A 26,385-nucleotide genomic window follows, 5' to 3' on the forward strand; every position below is an offset into this window, starting at 1 on the left:
CCCTATTAGTAATTGTTGTATTCTGCTACCTTTCCTATCCCCTACTATCCCCCCTTCCCTTCCCTCACATATTCTCTCTCTACCCCATCTACTGTAATTCATTTCTCTCCTTGTTTATTTTCCCATTCCCCTCACAACCTCTTATATGTAATTTTGTATAGCAATGAGGGTCTCCCTTCATTTCCATGCAATTTCCCTTTTCTCTCCCTTTCCCTCCCATCTCATGTCTCTGTTTAAAGTTAATCTTTTCTTCCTGCTCTTCCTCCCTACTCTGTTCATAGTTGCTCTCATTATATCAAAGAAGACATTTGGTATTTGTTTTTTAGGGATTGGCTAGCTTCACTAAGCATAATCTTCTCTAGTGCCATCCATTTCCCTGCAAATTCCATGATTTTGTCATTTTTTAGTGCTGCGTAATATTCCATGGTGTATAAATGCCACATTTTTTTTTTATCCATTCATCTATTGAAGGGCATCTGGGTTGGTTCCACAGTCTAGCTATTGTGAATGGTGCTGCTATGAACATCGATGTGGCAGTATCCCTGTAGCATGCTCTTTTAAGGTCTTCAGGGAATAGTCCGAGAAGGGCAATAGCAGGGTCAAATGATGGTTCCATTCCCAGCTTTCCCAGGAATCTCCAAACTGCTTTCCAAATTGGCCGCACCAATTTGCAGTCCCAAAAAATATGGAATGCTTCACGAATTTGCGTGTCATCCTTGCGCAGGGGCCATGCTAATCTACTCTGTATCATTCCAATTTTAGTATATGTGCTGCCGAAACAAGCACGAAGGGTGGGCTTTTAACTGTACATCTTCTAGAATCAGACCAGGCAGTCTCTGCAGAAGTTAGGGATCCAAGGGCTGTCTACAAGAGGCTGCAGTGCCTCATGCTGGGTGTTCCTTGGAGACGCTCATGTACAAATGAAATAATGTTTCAAAGAACATCAAGGCCATCCTCCAGAGGAACAAGAAATGACAAAAGAATAATGTACTGATCCAGGGTCTTGGCAGAAAATCAAAGGGGCTGTCCCTACTGCTTTGATTCAGTGACAATGTGGTAAGAACATTGGAGTCGCAGGATTTGTTTTTAGCAACTGAGTAATTCCCTGGACACCAAAGCTCTGGGCTAGTGTATTGCCCTAATTTACTCAATCCTGAAAATGGCTCTGAATCTGAGGCTTCTAGAAGTGGGATCTTGGTCATATTTAGTCACTGTTGTTTAATGGTATCTGATTAAACAATACCAATTTTAGCTCTTTTAATGTATTCTAAATGCTTATATGTCTCAGAATATATACATTTCTTCTTTTAGTTTTCTTAATATAAGGAATTTATCTTCTTATAATCATATTCACATCATTCAACCAACCAAAATTGTCTGTTTTCTTCTCAAGTCTATCCTATTTCGAGGGAACCTTATTTACCTGCTGCTATTAACTCTGTGTAACTGGGGAAGGGGAGTAATATTTCTTTTGATCACTCAAGTTTTAGAAATTTGGACAGATCAAAAGGTATAAATCTCATATGGAAAATAAGATATTCTTGTCTATGAGCAAAGGTTACTTATTGTTTTGTTTTCTGATTTGAAAGAAAGAAATAAACATCTACCATTAAGGAAGTTGAACCCTCATTCAGAAAATGACACAAAGCTTTAATGCCTGTGTGTTGGCTTCTTTGAAACCAGTGTTACCTATGTACTCACCATCTCCCTCCCACCACACTCCTCTTTCCTCATCAGTTCTTATATGTCAGTGATTCACAGGGCTTTCTTCTCTCAATGTACATTTATTTCTGAATGTCATTTGCTTCTGTGGCTTCAATTCTTCTCCATAAACTTATGATTTCAAAATATGTACCCTAGGCTCGCATGTGTCTTCCGAGCCCTGATCTCATGTACCTAACGCATCTGCCAGAAACCTCTACTTGCAAGGTTTGGATAGAGCTCAAACTTAGTATCATCTTCCCACCTGAAACTTGTCTACTGATGGGGATGCAGCATGAAGTCAAGTCTCATATGGTGATTATATCCTAAAAGAAGGGAAAGATAATCACACCGTGTAGGTGTGTGTTCAGAAATACTAAGCCCTCTGAAGGAAAATAAGTGAGGGTATAAGGAGTTATTGTGATAGTTTGTTTCTGATGGCATCTGTCTGTTTATTTAACCCCATTGAATATGATGATCATCTTCCTACTGACTCAGATGCAGCTTCCTTTCTGTTTATCATCATTTCCTCTAGCAGAGTCCCATCATCAAGCCTACTCCAAAGTATTTCTTGAATTCATCAATTTTCCCCCATCTTCTTAATATCAGATCTAAATTACTTTCATCAATCAATGGGATCATTTTAATGAGTCTTCTGAACTTACCTATCCTCTGCATTTGTGCTTTGCTCATTTTCCCCACTAAAAGAGTAGTCCTTCATGTAGATGTGATCATATCTCTTTTCTGAAAACACTTAAAACAGTTGCTCTTTATGCTACAGATAAAATCTATACTCCTAAAAATGGCTGATGAAATCTTCATTTTCCTGTTTTTTTGTTAGTTCCTCAGTATTATCCATTATCATAACTGCAATCTCCACCTTTACCAGTGCTTCTCTGTGGGAACTTCCCTCAGCTTCTCAAGACCCTTGCTGTCTCTGAATTTTGAGCTGTTCTATATTCTCCCTCTCCACTTCACTCTTAGACTTCCTTGGTGTTACTTTCTTCTAAAGGCTTTCTGTGAGTCCTTCAAATTAAGTTAATATTTCTGTTATATTTGTTACAGGATCCTGTCCCCTATTTCAGTTTTAGCGCTTAGTGCACTTTATTTTTACTGCATCTTGAATTGCTACATTTTACCAGGCATGAACTTCATAAAGAGAGGCACTGCATCTATCTTGATAATATTTATGTCTCTTTCTTTAGCACAGTATCTAGCACAGGGCGACTAAACACTGAACCTTATGTATGCTGTTTCTCTGTTTTGCTCTGATTTCCTTCTGCTTGTAAATGTCATTATTAGTATGTTAATATACTACTCTCTAAATACAAATGCTGATAGCAATTTCACATATCATAAAGAGTTTTTTGAGGTTCACATGTTCTTCTGCAAGAAAATAGTGAATGATTCACTTATTTCAGATTAACATTTCACTTTAGAGACTGCCTTATTTTATTTTGCAAAAGGTACTAAAGCTAACTTTAGTTGTAAAGTTAACTGGCCTAACCCAGAAGCACATAGAACTAATATACTCCCTAGATAAGTCACATGAAAAAGTCAAAACATTTTTTACTTTAAGAAGTGTTGTCTTATGAAATCAGTCCCTTGCTCTCTTTTTCCATGAAGCAGAAATTACTCTTGTAACCTGTATTCTTGAAAGTTTGCACTGTCTTTAAGTAGGGTTAATCTGGGTGCCAATGATTAAAATGACCCCTTATTTATAAATTAAAAACATAGCAAATGGCAAATTTGGATTTTCCTATATGTTTACTGAAACTTAGTTTCTCAAAACAATGGCATAAGTGATATTTGTTAAATATTTATTCTTTTTGTATCACAAATAAAGTCTAGATTTAAAAAAAATTATGTGAGTTTAGTCCCATTAAAATGTGAACAGTCCTTAACATATGATACCACCTTTCTATTACTGGATACATATTCAAAGAAAATGAATAAGTCAAAGAGACACTTGAACCCCCATGCTTTTTATAGTAACATTCACAATGGCCAAGATATGGACTCAACCTAAATGTCCATAGTAGGAAAATGGATAAAGAAAATGCAATATATATTAGAATGCTATTAATCAATAAAATAGAGTCTTGTCATTTGTGACAACATGGATGAGACTGGGGAACATTATGTTGAAGTAAAATAATATAGGTAAGAAAAGAAAAATACTGCATGACCTCACCCATATGTGGAAACTGAAAAACAAAGGAGAAGGCAATCTCATACATACAATTAGAATGGTTATCAAAGGTTGGGACAATCAGGTGGAAGGGGAGAATGAGGAGATGTTGGTCAAAGCATATGCTATCACAGCTAGAGAGAATAAACTTAAGAGGTCTATGGAACAGTATGGTGACTATAGTTAATAATGACATAATGCATTCTTAAAAATGCAAAGAGTATTGAGTGTTATTAACACAAAAATGTTAACTATGTGAGGTAATACATTCATTTGTTAGCTAGATTTAACTATTCCACAATGCATATAATACTTCAGTACATCATATTATAGATAATAAATACATTTAATTTTGTCATTTAAAAATAAAAATATTAAAAATTTTAATTGTATACTATTCTTGATTAAAATATTTTAAACTATTTTTAATTACATGCTGATTAAAGAACCAAACATTAACACATTTTAATATAAAAAATAATTTATTAAAAAATAATATATACGGCCTAGAATCATATTTGCCGATAAAGTTTATGTGCTTATACCAATTTATAATAATTGTTAAATGTGTTTGGACCCTTGCTTTCGAAGATTCTGAGCTAATCAATCTTTTTTAAAAAGTGAGGTAGCCATATTAGTAAGTATATGTTTCTAGTAATTACTTTGAATATTTTTGAAACACCTTTTGGCTGAAAATTTTAAAACATTAACATATCAGGAAGATATTCTTCACTATTCCTAAATATATTAAGCCTCAAAGTCATGTTTGACATAAATGAATACATATTAAGTTATATAGAATCCCATTGGGAGAATATCTGCTATATTTGACCTAAATTATTTTTTGTAATACGAATACAAATAAATACAGAACACAGTTACACTTGTTGAAAAACATTTAGACAGGTCATGTAATTGTCAAACTGTGTTTTAGGAAACTATATCAAATTTTTATGACCAAATGTCTTCTGGAAGTCTTGTCCTCTAGAAATGAACTTCTTGCTAACAACTTTGTTCAAGACAGAGAGCTTTTCAGTGCTTTTCCTAATGATACCTGTTCTTATTGAGTGATGCTGTAATTTTATTTCATAACTTAAAGCTTCATTTGCAGGGAACAGACACCTTGTTAATTAACAGGATGGTGCTTGTGGAAAGTTTTAAGATGCTACTTGATAAGTCACTTATTCCTTTTGATGTCCATATTTAGAAAATAATTCTCTAAGTCTCCTAACAGGTAAATGTCATGGCTGGTTGCTTGTAGCTGTCCAAACGTGTTAACTTTTGATTGATGTGGCATCAGGTTGGCTTTTTTTACTTAATCTGGTAATGTTGGTGCTTACGTATTACTTCTGATAGTTTACATATGAGAAGAAGAATAAAATGTAGTTTAACTTCCAGGAAATTGGAAATGATTCAGGAAAACAGTGGCTGCAATCAGAATACAGAAGAAACAACTATAGTTAGAATTTTATTTGCTTTCAGGTCACTACTTCTGCAGTTTAAAAGAACAATGCTATTTTAGTTCTGTAATAAAAAGCATGAGTAAAGTTGTGTGTGCTTTTTCATCAAATTTCCTGTATATCAGTAATTACTTTTGCAGTTTTTCTAAAAGAGTATCATTCTCACACAATTTAGGAATATAAAAAAGAAAGGTAAAAGTTTCTACATTCCTATTACCATTGAAACCACTTTGGATTTATTATAAACTGTCTCATTCTCTCTCTCTCCTCATGTATTTATAAAGCTAGATGGATAGATATATTTAAATTAATATGGGGTCATAGGTTGCACTTTATTACACAAATAATATGTATTTTAAGAGTATTTATAATTGAAAATCAATTCTATTATTGAAAATAATTAGGTAACTAACATAGAAGGATATATTTTTAGGTGATTAAATTATGGATATCCCACTCATGCTTAAAGCAATAAAAATAAATTCAATAACTACGTGTATGCATCTATAGGAGCAATGGATGATGGGTGTGATGGATATATTTACTGGATATAATTCTATTCTATTAAATACATCATAATAGGAATTTTTTATAATATGAATGTAAATTTTAATATCCATCTTTTTATGTCATGAGAGCTCCAGACAATAATTTTATTACAATTACAATGTCTAGTTATATAAATTATTTAATCTTACTTGGGAACATTTAGAACGTAGTTTTGAAAACCACAAGCTGCATTGTAATGCTCATATTTGTTTACACAGCTATGTGCACTTGTCCCTTTGTTTCTAGAAGTTCCCCAAGCAGTATTACAATGTTCCATTTGGTGCTGGCACATATTACCAGATTGTTCTCCAGCCTAACAGTACCAATTATTTTCTAGCCCCCAACCATGAGTACTAACTAGCACATGATTATTCATCTGTGTCTGGTGAGGATTGTGGTTTCTCTCACCTAGAAATATTACTGATTTCTGAACCAGAAAAGTGAATTCATATCATAAAGACAACATAGAATAAAAGTTAGGTTAAATAATCTTTGTTTTAATGCTTAATTCATATCGTTTAGCCGAAATATCTACTATGATTAGCAGGAAAAAAAATCTTTAGAATTCAGTAGGCCTAGATTCAAATCTGTTGGGATGCCCTTTACTGGATGTTTTGAACCTTGACTTTTTAGAATGTGTGTCTTACATCATTAGATTGTCAAAGAAAATCAACTATCTGTAAAGTGCCTGCCAAAATGCCACATGGTAGGTGTTATAGAGAAGTGATATTTTGACCAAAATACTTTGTGAAATATTTACTTTTGTTCCAATTAAAAAATAAATTACATTCCAGGGAACATAGTTAAAAGCTGACCTAAACCTAAAATTATAGCTGAAACATTTGTTACTTTGGCAGTTTTTATTTGTAGTAAACTTCACTCTTTTAATTTGATTATAGGTAATAATTGTGATTTATCTAATTAGGTAAACTTTATTTCTTTGTATTTTGCATGTTTGTTATAACATATTGTAGCAATTTCCTTGAGAATAAGATTAGATTCAAATGCCTATGTATGAAATGTGTTGAATTTTGCTCAGCATTTAACATAGAATAACAGCTATATATGCCATATATTTTCTTTCAAAATGAAAGAGAATGTGAACATTTATTGGGCAGACTATGTTTAAGAGGTGAGAAAAGAAAAAGAAGACATAGAAGGATTTACCACTGTATTAAAGATGAATGCAGGGTTTCAGAATTAGGAATGCAAAGAAGAAGAAGAAGAAAAATTGTCTCATTCCATGAACTCTGGAAACATGAGTCTACTCAATAGTTAGATACTTTTATCATGGTTCATTAGATATACTCAAGTTCTGCCATTGCAATTTGAGTTGGTTCATACTTTATAGGACTCTATGCATGAGATTCACAAATCTAGCTCATGAGCTAGGCTCAAGATAAAGTTCAACAAGTTCTGAACAACTTTTATTTGCATTTCTTCTTGAAATAAATTTATCACATTTCTTTGTTTCCACTAAGGTAATATTTTATGACACTCTATCTTTACTACCTTGTCTTTTCTTAAGCTTCTTTATGTTTCTTCTGGTAGGAATTTTCATTATGCCTTTTAAGATATTTCTAATAATCTCATTCCTAAATTCTCTTTGGATTTTCTATTCCTTCTGACTTTCCTTTGAGTCCTTGCCTATATGTCTCCATCACCATCTCTTCTTTGGCTGCACCTGTTCAGTTCTCAAATGAGCAGGTGAAGTTTGTCATTTTTTTTCTCCCAAGTAAAATGTTATCACCTTTACCTCCTGCTCTTTGTTTACTTTAAATTAATTTCCTGAATGACATGAAGTTTCAGCAAAGAAAAAAAATATCCATTGAGACAAAAGCATTTTGTGGTTTCTGATTTATAAATTGTTTCATCAAGTGTAAAATTCAAAAATATAAATGTCAAGAGTTATCTGACACAGCTTTATGGGTCATTTCCAATTTTGGTGTCAGTCTATTAACCTACTGGCTAACAGGGCAATGTAGAGTGTTAGTTTGCATTTGGTTTTAGAGTCCTCTATGATTTCTTTCTTAATAATGTTCACAGCAGTGTATCATGAAAGTTTTTGCTTCAGTTCACATTCTGATTATCCCTACGCCTGCATAGTTCATAATAGGAAGGATAGCACCAATTTAAAAAAAAAATGTTGAACCATGTATTTTGGCAGAAATTATATGCTCCTTTGCCTTTTCTTTTCTTTTCAGAGTAACTCACAAACATAAATTTGTTAGAAAGGAAGGGAAAGGGGAAAGGGGAGCACACTCAAGGGAGAGATCCGCCTTCTCAGGGAGGAGGGACCTCTTATGCCTTTTCAAATTTGTTCCAGTTGTGTTTTTACTGTGCTATAGGTATTATTATTTGGAAGTGAGGTGTCCCCCAAAAGCTCAAGTGTCAGACAATGCAAAAAGGTTAAGAGGAAAAATTGTTGGGTTATGAGAATCTTAACCCAATCGGTAGATGGATTCCTCTGATGGGATTAACTGAATGGTGACTGAAGGCTGGTAGGATGTGGCTAGAGGAAGTGCGTCCATAGGGTGAGCCCTTTAGGATATATATTTTGTATCTTACTAGTGGAGTCTCTTTCTCTGCTGCCTGATATATTGTGTGAGCCACTTCCCTCCCCACACTCTTTCAACATGATGCTCTATCTCAACTCCAGCCCTGAGGAATGGAGACAGCTGTCTATGGAGGAGGCCTCTGAAACAGTGAGCCCCCAAATAAACTTTCCTCCTCTACAATTGTTCTGATCAGGTTTTTAGTCACAGCAATAAAAAAGTACCAGAGATTAAACACAGGGGCACTCGGGTACTGAGCCACATCCCTAGTCCTATTTTGTATTTTATTTAGAGACAGGGTCTCACTGAGTTGCTTAGTGTCTCACCAATACTAAGGCTCGCTTTGAACTCGATATCCTCCTGTCTCAGCCTCCAAAGCCACTGGGATTACAGGCATGTGCCACCATGCCCAGTTTCTATGATTATTTGTGGCTTACCTTTACATATGTTATCTTAATTTCCTTAAATGTTTAGGAAACATTAGAATAACTCCTTGAGGATATAGAAGTAATAATCTCATTTTACTTAGGAAAACTGATGTCTAAGACTTTATTATTTCAATTTTCAATTAAAATCTTAGTTGTCTATAATTCCATTAAAGTTAATTAAAAACAAAGTTAAGTATACTGGTCTTATAACTTATAAACAACAGGATAATTTGTCTTCAAATATAGTTGGATCCAGGTAGAAAAAGAGAGTCCTCATTAACAGGTTTCTCTTCTATTACCTCCTCTTTCATCTCTACCATTTTTATTCTAAGATAGAGGTGGGATCAAAGGTTAACAACCCAGCAATACAGATGCCCCAAAGAAGGAACGTGTCTTTTCCCCAGTAGTTCCCTCAAAAGGCCTGGGTTTAACTTGTGATCCAAGTTTGTGGTCATGCCTGAAGCAATGGCTGCAACCAAACCTGGAACATACACTTGCTCCTGGAACTAGGAGATGAGGACAAGGCGTGGACTCCAAGGCAAGAGGGTTCTGCTGCAATCAGAATAGATGCTGGAAAGGCAAAACAATGGATTCCACCAAAGATGTTTCCTGATTTAACAGAATCATGTGCCTTACCTTCTTAGTTCCATGTTTTACTCTTTTAGTTTTTCCTCTAAAATAGAAGGATACATGAAGACCCAATTTAAGAAAATCCTTTTATATTCATGGCATAAGTATTAAGCCTATTCTAATCTGAAAGGAGATTTGGTAATCTCAGAAATTTTAAAAGGTAAAATAAAAAAATAAATAAAACAGAGAATTCTAGTATCCTCACCATTTATTCTGAATTTGTTGTCTTAGCTTATCCCTACTCCTTTTGTTTTTTTGGAGTTACTGATGTTAATAGAAAAATCTTTCAAACAGTGACTACTTTCCAACATCAGTTGATAGATATTATACTCTCTATGAAATTAGGCCCTCCCTTTACCTTGTATGCTATTGTGTTAAGAATGTTCATTTTATTATGACCTATTTTAAAAGTGTATGATTTATCTTCTATAAAATTCTCTAACTTTATCCTCACAACAACATTTGAGAAAGATTACTTTTATTTGAAAGATGAGGAATACAATGTTAAAAAAAAACTTTTCTTCATACAGCCACTAAGTTAAAACAGTTAAATTCCACATCCCATAGCTTTCAATGAAAGATTTACTTTTTCAAATTTTTGTGAGAAGTTTCTATTATAGTTTTTATAGGAAAATAGGCCCAATGTAGTAGGCTAAGATACAATAAGACAAAAATGTCAAAGAGGACATGTACTAATGTGACTTGTTTTGCTTATGTGCTTTTATTTTTTTCATAAATATCTAAATATTTAAATTTTTCTTCAAAGCATGCTTAAAGTAAGACTTTGGTATCATTTTAGGTTATAAATTTTTTTACAGATATTTAAGATTAGCATTTACATGAATATTTGAACTCATACAAGCAAAATTTCTAGAATATGTTTGCTTGAATACTCCTGCATCTCAAATTAGAAAGAATCACAATCTGTTAACACCATAGACATCCACTTTAATACATCATATTGAAAAAAAGTAAATATGAACAATATTTATGGATGAATATGCGTTTTTAAATACAAGAAGCTAATTTCAAACTGCAAATATCAAGATAATTGGATGTATTGGAGACCAGCTAGTAGTGTAAGGAATACTTCCCCCTCAATATTGACTCTTCTCTAGATCAATAGCACTTCCAAATGTAGTAAAAAGCAGACAAGATTTAACAGGATCTGAATTATTAAGGATAGTACATTGTTGCTAGAGAGTTCATTAACAATCCCATCAATACAGCATGGTTCGTGTACATTAGTAAGAGCTTCATGGAACATTTTAAAAGAGAAAGAGATATCTCAATGGACCGATCTTAGTGGAAGAAATTTAATTATGTAAAATAATTACATTAGTTAAATGGAACTTTTAATTGAAAATCTGTTCATGTTTTCTAACCTGTTTTATAGTTTTCCATCAATTATTTATATCTATAAAGTGAAGAGTTTCTCTCTATAATATTTGAAACATATAAACATATTTGAAAATTGTATAAAAGTGTTTAAAGGTGTTTAGAAAGCATCACAATAAAAACAACTAGGATTTTATGCTTGGTTCAAAATGTGCATTTTAAAGAGACAAGTCAGAAAAAAATTACAAATTACATATTCATGGTAAATATCCATAATTCCTGGAATGCAAAATAGTCATCTCCTAAAATTATAATTTTAAAACCCTGTGTATTGAATTTCATTCCTTATAAAGCTCTAAAAGTTTACAGGGAAATAATGTTATTTGTAAAACTATCCTGTTGATAATAATAAAGCCAATGAAATTCAGCAAGAGTTCTTGAAGGAATGAAGGCCCAAAATTGTATAAAGCAAACACAGAGGGTCAATGAAAACTCTATTGTTATAATTAGCATCAGCCACATTTTAGTCCATATTGTACTGATTGTTCTAAATAAGCTAATTTGTGGCCAATTAATTTTTTTGGTAGCTTTTACCAAAAGCTAGTGTTTTGGTAGCCAAAAACATCAGTTTAGAGAGACATAGATATTTATATTATAAATTCTTCTTTGAGGTGACTTAACCACTCACTGTTAAACTTCTCACCCACTTTTGGATTCTGTTGCTCTGAAAAGGAAAACTAAAATCCTTTCTTCCCTATCCAAAGTCATTTCCTAATACATTCTTTTGAATTCTCTCACACAGTAAGGAGGTGAATCTTTTCAAATTCACGAATTCACAGACACACAAAATAAATGGATCTGTTAGTTACTCATGGAATTAATATTGGCTCAGGTCACTTCTTATTTGAATCCCATCAATGACTGTCATTCATCCAGGGATGTCTTCTTATTGGATGTTCAGCACATGGCTCATTTTGAATTTTCTTTCTAATTTTTCTCATTTATTCTCATATAAAACTATTCTATTTTTATCCCCCACTCCTTTTCTTTAATTTTCTTTTAAGTTTCTTATCCGTTTCAGACCTCACAGGTATCAATTTGATGCAGGTAGAGACAAAAATCCATACTGTTTTTAAAGATCTTTCATCATGCAACTTCTGGAATCTCCTTTAATTCAACTAATCTACAAAACATAAATCACTCTGGTTAGTTCAACATCATGAAGCATAGGCGGATGCAGCATCTTACTATGAGAGAGGAATCAAAAGAAGGTAAAATACTGAGTATTAGGGAATTACTTTAGGTAGGGAAGAAAGGATTTTAGTATTCCTTTTCAGAGTAGGGAGGCCAGGGAGAGTTTTAATGTAGGTGAGAATGTTAACAATGATAAAGTCACACCAAAGAACAGTCTATAATATAAATATCAGCAGGTTTAGTCCTGGAAGAAATTGGGGGAAGTCTGAACACTGACAATGATGGACGAAAAGTGACCTTTGATTCCCCTTATTTTCATGAAATGTTGATGCAAAACATTATTAGACAAGCACATAAAGCATTAACCCACTTCAATCTAATGTATGAAATATGATATGTCAAGAGCTTTGTAATATTGTGAACAACCAATAAAAAAAGAAAAAAAAAAGAAAAGAAAATAACAGTTCTTATTTAACCAGTTGTTTAGTTTTTATGGTTGCTTGCTCTAGAAAAAAATAAAACTTAATAAACACAATGTTAAAAAAAAAAGAATTGTAGTGGGAAGTCAGGTAATGGTAACGGTTGAAATGTAAAGAGCAATATAAAATCAGAATAAAATGTGGATTTCCTAGGACTATGAATGAAAATCACAGGACATCTTATAATCAACCTGGTTCAATTCTTTCCTTTTTATACATGAGGAAACTGGAATGTAAAAAAAAAAAAAAAATGAGTGACACTTATCCCAGTTTACATTGCTGGTATGAAATTATTTTCCAACAGCAGCACATTGTTTATTAAACACAAAACACTATGATATTTTGCTATTTATCTTTATTCTTAAATTCTAATTTGTCAGTAACCAATGTGCATTCAAAATTTTTTTAGCTCTGACTTCAACTGAATTTTGGTATATACACAAACCACATTTTATAGGGATCAAGGAGTTATATGGTAATTTCCTCCTTCTTCTTCTCTTTCTAGAACCTGATCTGTTTTCTTGATCAGCATGAAGCCTGTTCAATCATTTAGGCTAACAGTGGGTGCAGAAGAGTTGAAGCATTATACTTTCTAAACCAGTTCTTTGTTTTGGACCATATCCATCTTGAAGAGATTACCAGTCTTCTGGTGATCATCACCATCATCATTAAACACCTGCCTATGGACCATGGGCCAGGAATTGTGCAAACTGCTTTAATGTATTATCTCATGCAGTCTGTGCAGTCCACACAGCTGCTGGTAAAGCACTCAGTTTTAGAGTGGTACAAAGAGCTGGCAACAGTGAATGCATAATGGCAGCTGCAGTGTAACTGTGAGAATTGTCTCTGACAATTGTCTCCCCATTGGTTCTAAGGGCATTTCTTCATCAGTCCCTCGCTTCAGTTAGCAGCTACCATGCTCTTGTTTTGTGTGGGCACAGTGCTAAGTGCAGTGTGCCAGCTGAATGAGTGAACGCCAGCTTGCCTTCCAGGTGTGACCTCCTCCCTCTTGCTCAGAAAAGTGTATGATTCTCCCTCTCCTTTACGCTCCTGCTGACTGTGCAAGGGGGTGTTCCACGTCTGTATCCACCCCTTTGCCCATCAGTATTAATGTCTGTATCTTCTAATTGAAGAATCAACATTTATAATTATTTTTCTTCTGAAACTGTCTGGGTTTTGAAAGTGGTGTTTCCAGCAAGAAAGAGCTATAGCAGATCATCATTTATATTTCCAACTATAAAATGAGGAAACAAGGCAAAATGAATTTTTAAAGAAATATGTATTATTTGTTTTGTTTTAAAATGAAGTCAATGAATTATGAGCCAGAATCATAAACTTTTTTCCCATGTATTAGACATGCATCTCTTTGTGCTATGTACTGTATCTCAGATGGAAATTCAGAAATGAGCAAAATCTGAGACGTAGGAGTTCCAGAATGGATCTGCCACCTGCCAGCTAGCATTCAGATCTCAAAGGAAACCTGCCTGCACTTATTTAATGGAAAGATAAATGTGTTCACAGAACTGTTACTATAAATTCATTTAGAAATGGGGCAGAGGCTGCACTCATATTCCTTCCAGGTTAGAGCTGCTGGCAGATTTGGTTCACTGTACCTCTGGGAGGTAACACATTCTAGCTAGATAGCAAACCACAATTGTAATTCTGAGCTCACTAATACCTATTTTTTTCACTCTTTAGATTAAATCTTGTTAAATTCATATATTTATTTTAAAAATGCTTTTATATACTTATTACTGGTAAGGCAATACATGGAATATTGCTTGAGTATTATAAACTAGATATTGTTACCATTAAAAAATGCTTATGGTCTGGAATGTTTAGAAACAGAAAGTTTAGAAAAGAGTTTTATTAAAATTTAAATGTGTAAGAAAGAAGATGTAGATCAGTAATGCCTAAATGGGAAGGATTTTAGATGCATATAGGATAAAATTAAAAATATTAATCATTTTCCAAGAAAAATGCACAATAATGCTTTGATTTTTAGCACCTGTATTGGAGTACAAAGTACATTCTTTAAATTGCTCATATTAAAATTACAGTTTGGTAAGTTTTGACATACTTGTATGTAATATACATATATGAAACCATCACTATAATCATGATGTGAATACACATCACAGTCACTATTAAGAGTTATTATTTTAAAGGTACATTATTACATACAATATTGGGTGAGTTTTTAGAATAGAAGAAGATCTCTGCTACGTAAGAAGCCTTAAACAAAGAATGACTTATTAATACAAATATAACCTCAACTGGAACAATAGAGAAAATAATTTTGAAAATGCTGTGTTATAAGTTCTCCCAGTCAATATCCAATTGGGGTACCCCAAAGCCATGCTACTTAAGGGACAAAAACATTCTGAAGGAATGCCTCCCCATGAGAAAGAAAAAATGCTTTGATTGATTTTTACTAGGAGGAATCTTTAGTATATCTGAGAAATTTTATGTACCGATGTTCTCTTCTATGTTTGTATGTAGGTCAGAATTGATTGATTATGTTTCCTTCATGCTTTATGCAAATAAAAGCTACTTGAGATTTGATGAAATGTCACTGGGTGAATAAACCGATTTCTGTTGCAATTACTTAGCCATAGAATTTAACATTTGTCCCTTACACACCTGCACTGTTACACATTCCATTCCTGAAAATAATTAGATTAAGTATAAGATAAATTCAGCAATAACTTAGTGAGAAGATTAGCTCATATTTAAATGTATTTGCAGGCATTTCTCATGGTCTTTTCAAGCAACACACTTAGAAATATCACATTAGTTCTACTGAAATGTGTAGGATACCTTTGCGCAATTTTAAAGATTTTCAAAACAAATTTTTTGCTGACATTCTTTGTCCACTAAGTAATTTATTTTGGAAAGGAAAATAAACTTCCAATTCCAATCTATTCTGAGGTAGGATCTTGGGATGATTCCCAATCCAAATGACAGATGTGTGAACTAGAAATGAACTATGGAGCTTTACACTAAGTTCTGTGCTATTTAGCTCTGTCTCTACCTACCTGATCTGTACTTCTGGGATGTACTCCCAGGGTGTACAACTATTCTAACTTTCAAGTAAGTGTATATCTATCTGTCTGTCTGTATATCTATCTATCTATATCTGTATCTATATCTATCATACATACATACATATGTAATTATAATTCAAATGTGTATATGATTAACTATAATTAAAAGAGAGAAAATGGGGTAGATTGTCTGGTCTTCATTGATGATCAAGCTTCATCCCCAAACTTAGATTTTGATTTTGTAGTTTAGGATGCAAATGACTACAGATTTATATGTTCACCTTACATTAGCTTCAATAACCAAATTGTTCACATATTTCGATTTTAACACAATTCATGAAATTATAATTTTTACTCTTTTAACCCTTGAGTACTTTTTAGAGTAGTTCTGATATGTAAAAAACAAAAAACAAAAAAAAAAAAAACAAAACAAAACAACAACAACAACAACAACAACACTGACTGGGGAACCAATTTAACTTTAATTTTCAGTCCCATCTCAGAAACACACCCTCAGTGGGAATCATAATTGTTTGGTTCTCATCAGAGCACTCCCCAAACATAATACCTTCCTTCTCTGCTTCTCCTCCTTTGCCACCTTTATAGACTTGTTGGAACTAAGGCCTGTGGGAGGCAGTGTGTTATGATCCTCAGAGAGAGGTTGTAAGAATTAGGCTTTGCCTGAGTCTCCTTTCTGCCAATATTTTCATGATGAGAACTTGAGAGAAGATTACTTTAATCTTCCTAAGCTTCAGTATCTTCCTCTATGATAATAATAATTTTAAAATATATGGTCTTTGTGAGAAATAAATGATATAATGCATGTAATCACAGGTGTGCAGCATAAAGCATTCAATGTTACTTAATAGTAATAACAATGTTATTAAAGTAATGACAAGATAATTTAACCTGGCTCTCCTCACATTTCTCCTTCTCTGTTTCACCCTCCTTTTCTTTCCTCCTGTTATTTATCAAGACAAAAGTCAGGGCAAATGATTATAGAGTCAATATGAGAGGGTGAAGGTTTATCAAAAGCAAATAAACCTCTAGATTTGGGAGTAAGAGTAAAATCTTGGGATTTTAAGCTCAAGCTTGAAAGACACTCCAGGGTCTTTGCCTTTTGAAAATCTTCTGAGCAGCAGAAAATCTTCTTCTGAGCAAGGAAACTAGAGCGTAGAAGAGGGGCTTTGAGAAACATGGTATTGTGAGGAGTTAAGAATTAGGCTTCCTCTGACATTTATGAAATAAAGATTAAAAATGTTAGTTTTTAAATTAATTTTGTACTTTGAACTAATCTTGCATCCTGCTGGGGTCAGGATTTCTTTGAGTTACATTCTGCTGTAATTTCTTCTTGCAGTCTAATATATATTTGTTGCCTTTGTTTTCTCTATTTCATATTTTATTTTGAAAATTAGTTTTCTCTGATCCTTTTTGGGCCTCTGTTTAACTCCATTACTAGATTTTGTATGATCATCTGTAGGTCATTCCTTTTTTATCTTTATAGTGATGATATTTTACTAATAAGTAGTCATAGTCAGTGGCAACAAGAATTTCTGAAGAGAGTGTGACTGGCTGTTCCTCAGAGACAGTGATTGGGAATGTAGGTCTATGACTGGGTCTTTCCTAACCATACTTAAAATTTAAATTGTGTTTCACTTTAACTTCTCTTGAGCCAAATAATATTTTAACATAATAATCTTTGATATGCAAAGGTACATCTTCAAAGGTTTACTATCTACATGCTGTCACTTATAAGAAGGCTTCAGATTTTTAGAAATCAAACTACCAGTTATCAGAGCATAGTGTGACTCTAATATATATGCACATATACATAGACACATGTGTGGGTCCATGTATATGTACTTATTTGCATTTTTCTGTTTTTAAATTTCTTTAAATGTAGTTCCCTGAGCTTACATTCCCTAAACCCATTATGTCTGACTCTCAGAAATCTTCTCCATGAATGAAATTGTCCCTGATGAATGTTGCTGACTTTCTAAATGACCTACTTTGTTTCTTTTGGGTATATATCCATTGATGGGATTGCTGGATCATGTGATGGTTCTATTTTTAATTTTTTAAAGAATTTTCATGCTGTTTTCCATGATGGCTGTATTAACTTACATCTCCATCAACAGTGTGCAAGGCTTCCCTTTTCTCCACATCCTAACAAGCATATTAGTTTTTTTGACAGCATTCTTACTGGAGTGAGTTGATATCTCACTGTGGTTTGATTTGCATTTATTTACCTGATGATTAATGAAGTTGAACATTTTTCATGTACATGTTGGCCATTTGTATATCTTTTTAGAAATGGTTATTCATATCTATTGTCAATTTTTAAATTAATTTTTAATCCTTTTTTTTTTGGCTATAGAGCTTTTGGTTTTCCTTAAGTATTCTGCATGTTAACCCCTTGTCAGACTTACATACTACAAATATTTTCTACCATTCTGTAGGTCATTGATGTTTGCTTTGTTTTGCAGAAGCTTTAGTTTTATGGATTGTCTATTTACTTTTATTTCTTGTGATTTTGGGGGTTTTACCAAAACTTTTTGCCCACTAAAATGTCCTGAAGCATTTCTACTATGTTTTCTTCCAGTATTTCCACAGTTTTTAGTTACATTGAAGACCTTTATCCAGTTTGAGTTGATTTTTGTAACTGATGATGGAAGCCTAGTTTCATTCTGCATGTAGATATCCAATTTTTCCAGAACCATTCATCGAAAATACTGTTTTCTCCATTTCATGTTTTTAGCACTTTGTCAAAAATCATTTGACTGTACATGCACAGACTTCTAGTTTTTTTATTCTGTTCCATTAATCTTTATGCCTGTTTTTAAGCCAACACCACTCTGTTTGGATTAAAATAGCTTTTTAGTATGTTTGCAATTCAGATATTATGATGCCTCATACTTTCCTTCCTTCCTCCCTCCCTCTTTCTTTCTTTCTTTCTTTCTTTCTTTCTTTCTTTCTTTCTTTCTTTCTTTCTTTCTTTCTTTCTTTCTTTCTTCTTTCCTCTAGATTATTTTGTCTGTCCAGAGTTTTTTTGTGGTTCCAAACAAATTTTAGGATTGTCTTTCCTAGTTCCATGAAGAAAATCATGGGCATTTTGATAGGGTTGCATGAAATTGCAGATTGTTTAAAGTTTTATAAACATTTTAGCAATATTGATTCTAACAATCCATGAACACAGGATATCTTTCCATTTATTTGTGTCTTCTTCAATTTTTTCCAACAATGTTTTATAGTTATATTGTAAAGATGTTTCACCTCTTAGGTGAAATTTATTGCTAGCTATTTTATTTTTTGGTAGATATTAAAAAATGGATTGCTTTCTTGATTTTTTAAGATAATTCACTAATGCTGCATAGTAATGCAATTTGTTTGTATGTTGATTTTTGTATATCCTGATAGTTTGCTCAATTTTTTCAATATTTTTAATATTTTTAGTGCAGTCTTTGTGTTTTTTACATATAAAATTCTGTCATCTATAAGCAATAATAATTTGACTTCTTCCTTTTCTATTTGGAGTCCCTCAATTTCATTCTCTTACTTAATTCTTCAGGCTAGGACTTCCAGCACTATGTTTAATAAAACTGGTGAAAGTGGGCACCCATACCTTTTAAAAAATATATTATTAATTAACTAATTTATTTTAATGAGTTGCATATCTTAAATACAATGCTTTAAGTTTTACAAGTTCAATATGATGTGAGCTGTTAGCTTGTTTTAAATATCCTTGATTATGTTGAAGTATGTTCCTAATCCTAATTTGTTCAGTGTTCTTATCATCAAAGGTTTTTGAATTTTATCAAATACTCTTTCCTCATCTATTAAGATGATCATATGGTTTAAGTCTTTGTTCAACCATATTGAATCCCTGAGGTAATCTTTTAAATGTGCTGTTGGATTCAGCTTTGTAGCATTTTTAAATCCATGTTCATAAAGGATTTTGGCCTGCAGCTTTCTTTTTTGTTGTGTTGTCTGGTTTTAGTATCAGGGTGATGCTGGCCTCCTTGAATAAATTTGGAAGAATATTCTCCTCTTGTTTAAGTGTTTGGTAGATTTCAGCAGTGAAACCATCTGGTTCTGGACTGTTCTTTGATGGGAAACTTTTTATTGCTGATGTTTTTAGTCTATATTTCTTCATAAATCAATATTGTTAAACTGTATATATCTAGGAAATTGTTCATTTCTTTCAGTTTTTCAAAGTTGTTAGTATATATTTATCCCTAATAATTTCTGATGATCTTTGTGTTCCTTTGCTGTCAGTGGAATGCATCCTTGTTCATCTCTGATTTGAGTCTTCTTTTAGTCTAGCTAATGGTTTGTCAGTTTTGTTTATTTTAAAAAAAACAACTTTTTTGTTGATATTTGTATCATTTTTAAACTCTATATTTCATTTATCTCTGCTTTGGTTTTTCTTATTTCTTTCCTTCTGCTAGTGGTGGGTTTGGTTTGTTCTTGCTTTTCCAATTGTTTTAAGTATAGTGATACGTTGTTTATTAGAAATCTTTCTGCCTTTTTGATGTAGGCATTGATTCCTATAAACCTCTTCTTACGGCTTTTACTATATTTCATGTTTTTTAATATGTTTTCTCTCTTCAATTTTTTTTTCAAGAAATTTTACTTTATTTTCTCTCTTAATTTCTTTCTTGATCTATTAGGAGTAAGCTGTTTTGTTTCAATTTTTTATGGTTTCTAAAGATTTTGTTATTCATTTCTGGTTTTATGGTGTTGTAATGCAAAAAAAAGTACTTTATGCTCTCAATTTTTAAAGATTTTCCTGTGAGACTTTTAACAACAATGAATATAAATACAGTTGATTCTTATCTCTGACTTTCTTAGGGAAATTTCCAGATTAGAATGAACATATATATTTTAAAGACTCCTTTATGGTGATATTGTGAAATTGTGAAACTTTTCAGTGATATCTGAAAGAAGTCATTTCTTCATACTCTTGTTAACAGTGATAAATTTAAAAAATTCATTTAATTTTGAGATCAAAATATATCTTTCATATTTTGATAACTATTTTTGTGACTACCTTTGTGATATAATATACATTATTTGAATTCTAAGTCAGGCTAACAACAACTATTAGACAATGATTAATCTAATCCTTAGACTACTATTATATGCCTGTATTAATTTGCTCCATGACACTAATTTTCACTATTCAGCCAGGATGTATGAACTTAGTCAGTTAGTATTTATAAAATGAATGTTATGAATTCGAGTTATATTCCTTAAAGACTAAAGAAGTATAAAAGGGTATTATTATGTTCTGTCATGCCATTGTGCCCTTTAGACATCTTATTTCATGTGGTAAAACTCCTTAGGATCCATGTCCATGAAAGCTACTATGTGTACTTCTTTTATTTTGTATTGTGTAAAACCCTATAATCTAAAGGATTTCTATTCATTTTGAAATTCATTTTTACAGCTCGATATTTGTGTGAATGAAAGAAAAAAAACACCAGTTTTTATTCTAAAGCATGCTAAACAGATGGCTCAAAGTTCATTGGTACCCTCTCATATGACCCCCTTCTGTAGGTAGTGAACCTGACATGGATCTGTCAAACAATGTGAGGATTCATTTAACATAGCACTTGACAGTTGTTGAGCCTCTGAGCCCCCGGTTTATTGTGACTTATAAACATTTTATTTTTTACCATCAGCCTCTAAGGTACTTGGTAATTTGAGCAGGTGCAGCACAGTAGAATTCATATTCATTTTACTTAAGAAGCCAAATGAACTTTTATTCATATGGAAATTTCAAGAAAAGACAACAGCACAGGGATTAAACTTAGCTTCCTGAAAAGGGATTAATAAATGTATTAATGTTCAAAACTGTAGCATCATTTCTGAGCTACAACTCTTTGAAAATTGAGTTGAAGAAAAGATCAGGGTTTATATTAGCAAGCTTTTTTGAGAGAATCTCCTTTAAAATCTCTTTTCTTCTTACCATACAATAGAACTGCTTACTTATTTACTTTCTTTCCTATGTGATGTGTGAGTTAACCATTGACAATGTTAGCAATTACATTCATTGTGTGTGCACACAGGTGTGTGTTTGTAGAAGGTAAAGTGTAATAGAGACAAAAGGGAATTAATGAATGTCTTCAAATATTTCCAACTCCAACAAGGATGTCAGGAGAATAACTAACTGGGTTATCACTTTAGGAAAGAAAGGCTGGGTGCATGTATTCTTCTAATGGAGCCTATGTAGTAACTTAAGTTAGAGAATAGCATGCTGGAGAAAATGTTTTCTATGCAATATAAGGAAAAGCATATGCATTTCTTTCACTCCATCTTTTTCTCCAGTTCCAAACCAAGTACCTCAGGCTCCACAGGTGTACTTAACACTTATTTACTTTTCCTCTGTTTCCAGACGGATGCTGCTCTAATGTATGATGCTGTGCATGTCGTGTCTGTGGCAGTCCAGCAGTTTCCCCAGATGACAGTTAGCTCCTTGCAGTGTAATCGCCACAAACCCTGGCGCTTTGGGACCCGTTTCATGAGCCTAATTAAAGAGGTAAGTCTGATAAGCACTCAAGTTTATCACTTCTGTGCTCAAGGTGAATGAAGTAAAATTATTGAAGTTTTTCTATCTGGTGATATTTTACTTTTATCTTTTAAAAGTATCTCTCCCCTGAAACAAGCAAAATTAATATTTTTTACTAAAAAATATGATAAAATATTGTTTTGATTATTCATAAGTGGAATATCCATAAAAATATCTATGATGATGTAAACATGAAAGACTGTGACCTATGAAAGTTTAATTTATGATATTGTTAACTTTTAGCTTACTGAATCTTTATGTGTGTTAACTTTTCATTTATGTAGACATATAGAAATTTATAGAGTGCTCATATTTTAGGCAACAAGATATAAAATGCATTTTTAATATGAGTGTCATTTGAACTACACTAAAATTATATCTAGTTTGTGAGGCTTAAAGTGCAGTTCTTTAGATTTATGGTTCTGAAATATAATGTCTAGTTATTTTAATTATATTAACATTTAACATAAAAAAGAACATATGGACTCATAAAAATGCAAAATTTATTTCATACTGTATAATACAACCATCCTTATGATTATATATTATTTCAGATTGGGTCAATTACAGTTATAGACCAAGCATGCCTGATGTAAGAAAAAAGTGGAAAATTCTTAAAGATTGTACATATGTGCACACACAAATACATTTTCTTTCTATTCTTTCTGCTATTCCTATCATGAAAGAAAGTCATTTGTTGGCTCAGGATATATTTTAGAGATGAAAGTTTAGATGATTGTTAAACTTTGTTATGAAATATCACAGGTATTAATTACCATATAAGATTTTCATTAATTGGTTAAATAAATCATCAGTTCATCTTATCATTAATTACTCATCCTGAAATAGGATCATTCAGTAATAAAATAATTATACATAAATAAATAAAAGAATCTCTAGATTCTTGGCAAAAAATAGCCATGAATTTCCCTTGTCTAATTCTTATAAAACCCTTAGATAAGTGAATTGACATCCCCAGAAACAGATGAAGTTTGTTAGATGTTCCACACTTTGCATTTACTTAAGGTCCAAAACCAAGCATCAGAGGGCTCACATAGCCCACATAGGAGCTCACATAGCTCCCCCATATCCCACGGGTTGAAGTAGTTGAAGAACTGATCTTTCTGAACCTGGACCTTAAGTATTGAGACCATGACACGTGTCAAGCAGCCGTAGAAGAAAGAGTTGTATGACATTCCACTCATTGTATTTCTTGTAGAGTATAATTGAGAAACTTGTTTACTAATTTACACAGTGTCCCCCTTATGAGGACGAACAGGAGAAATTTCTCTCAGGGCTCAGTCCCAGGAGAAGCTGTTTCTCCTGAGCCATGGTGTGTCTTAACCTATGAACTCTACATATTCTATTTTCATCATATTTTCTTTTCTGGTTTGGTTGTTTGTTAGAAGTTCAAGTTTGAATTTGTGATAAAATTCTATCAGTTCCATGATTTCATCTGGTTTACATTTTTATGGTCTCTTTATTCCAGATTTGTTTGACTATTTTTTGCTTCTATTCCTATAGATCTTAACTCATTTGTATGTTTTTATATCATCTATTTTTGCTAACCATCTAAAATTTTTTGTCTTGAAGACATTGGGCAAACATTTTTTTTTTCTTATTAGGGTACTGGGGATTGAACCCAGAGGCACTTTACCACAGAACTATATCTCTAGTCCTTCTTACTTTTTTATTTTAAGAAAGATTCTCACTAAGTTACTTTGAGGCCTAAGTTGCTAAGGCTGGCCTCAAACTTGCTATCCTCCTGCTTCAGTCCCCTGAGATGCAGGGATTATAGACATGCACCACTGCACGTGCTGTTTTTTTTTTTTTTTTTCTAAGCCAGTTAATACGTGTTTAACTTTAGTGAAGACATGTTGAGATTATCTATCTATCTATCTATACACATATATACTTATATTATTTTTGTATAAATTATAATTATGTAAATTTGTATAAATTATAATTATATTTACTTATAATTTATTAGCTTGACTATTTTACAATTCCTGAGAAACACAGAGGTTCAGAAATATTCTAATAAAGATATTCATTTGGATTCTTTATTGAAATATTACCCTTAATTTTTTTGATTTATTTCTTTTGAGCATTGGTGTTTATTATTTTAAACATTATAATTATGACTTTTTCCTTGCATAACTTAAAATTCTCATACATGTGTAAGTATTTTTCAAAGCTATTTCCAAATGAAAATAGTGGAAAGCAATTAATTTGTCCTACGTAACAAACAGAATAAGAAGAGATTTTATATTAACACAAAGTGCAAATAATACCCACCTTGGAAGGGTGAACACATTACATAGTAAGTTATGGTATTCCTGCCTCATTCCCCACTTATAGCTTTGTATAAAATAATTACTTAGGAGAAATTAAAGTAATAAGGGAAATTATTATAAGGGGAAATTGCATAACTGAATTTTAACATAGGTTTTCTGGGGTTTACTTCTTTTCAATGTAATAAGTTTCTTTTTATATTAAATTAATTTAGGACTGGTAGTTCATAACAGTTATATCTGTAATACACAGTGAGATATCCAGTAGTTCATATGTCATAATAATAAGTGACTAAATTCTTTTTACTACTTAAAGCATAATCATCAAATTTCATTTAGAAAAGAGTTATAAGTAGAAACATTAATTGTATAAAATGAAAATTTTAAAACAAATTTTATACGGAAATTAGAGGATGTTATTTATGAAAAATACCCTTCAAATTTCAGAATAAAATAAAAATATTTTATATATCTACAGCAATGAAAATTTAAGAAGAGTGCTGATAATAATCTTCCTAGTATTTATAGACAAGCATTTTATCTTCTGTTTCTTTACTTACTTATTAACGTTTTTTTTCCCCTTTCCTCAATAGGCTCATTGGGAAGGCCTCACAGGCAGAATAACTTTCAACAAAACCAATGGCTTACGAACAGATTTTGATTTGGATGTGATTAGTCTCAAGGAAGAAGGTCTGGAAAAGGTAAATTGCTTATCTTGTTCACTTTAATTGTTATATAAAACATATCCTAATGAAGAAAGAAATAATCTCTGCTATAGATTTTATTGACACTCAACTTTATTAAGTAACTCTAAAATATTATCCTTCAACTTATTATGTCAAATATAATAATTGACAACTAAGATTCAAGGATAAAGGTATCCTAAGACAATTTAAATAATTTATTTTCTCATCAGGTTTTTTTCTGAAATGAATGCATTCTTCATTAACCTTATATATTTTTGAAGTGAATAAAATCCTAGTTAGTCTTAAGATTTAATATACTTATTAAAAATATTTGCTTTAATATTATAATATAATCTTTTATATGCAACTTACAATCACTTGTGCTTGCATGGAGTTTCCTATATGGTACAGGCCAAACAACAAAAAAATCAAATGCACAGATAAGTTTATCTTGCTGCGTCATACTCAAGTGAAACACCTGAATTAATGTATATAAAGTATATAAGGTATAAACATAAATGCAAAATGCTGTACTATATTATCTTACTTGTTTCTACTTCTAGGGATTGAGGTAAAGGACAGGCAAGGCATATAGAATTTGGGTATGTGCTTACTTTCAGAATACTTCAGTTTTGCTCATATTTGTAATATATGCTTTTAGATTTTTTAAAATCCCATTGGAAATTACAGGTAAATAGGTATTTGAATACGAATTTAAGAAAAAATTCTATTTCACAAATATAATGTTGCCTAAAAATATTAAATTATATTTCATCTAGCAATTCAACATAGAACATTATTCATAGATGGAAACTGAAGAAAGAAGTTGAGTCAGAACTTTCCTTCTAGCCTGAAAAATAACAGCATATATAAGAGGTGATTCAAAAGATTCCCGAGAGAGAGACAGAGAGAACACATTTTTGATAATGTCACAAAGATAAGTACCTTATGACCAAATGATGACTCAAGATGACAGGGATGTTTCCTCCTCCCACTGAGAGTTTCTCCCTGTACCTTTAGTCAAGACTATTTAATTTCAGGAATGTTTTATAAGAAACTGGAACTCAAACATTCATGGATAGTCACTTTTGAATCACTTTGTTTCAAAGATGAGAACATCCGTTTGTATCTAAGACTGGAGATAGTTGAATTTAGTCAGCTCCTAAGAGTTTATCCCCATACTTACTAGGGTTGTGATTATCTTATTTTTGGAAATATCCAAGTCATTAGGATGAGCCTGATCATTGCTTCTATTTCAACAT

The 26,385-nt window shown here is 32.3% G+C and overlaps 1 protein-coding gene across 1 annotated transcript in view; it reads left to right on the top strand.

Moving 5' to 3' along the window:
• Window positions 1-26,385, top strand: part of GRIK2 (glutamate ionotropic receptor kainate type subunit 2) — a 673,243-nt gene that overhangs the window by 344,445 nt on the left and 302,413 nt on the right. The window contains exons 8-9 of the mRNA XM_081296468.1: window positions 21,970-22,113; window positions 25,031-25,138. Of these exons, the coding sequence (XP_081152594.1) occupies window positions 21,970-22,113; window positions 25,031-25,138 (252 nt within the window). The remainder of the gene's footprint in view (window positions 1-21,969; window positions 22,114-25,030; window positions 25,139-26,385) is intronic.

The sequence above is a fragment of the Spermophilus citellus genome, assembly GCF_964194105.1.
Source record: "Spermophilus citellus genome assembly, chromosome: 5".
NCBI classification, from domain to species: Eukaryota; Metazoa; Chordata; class Mammalia; order Rodentia; family Sciuridae; genus Spermophilus; species Spermophilus citellus.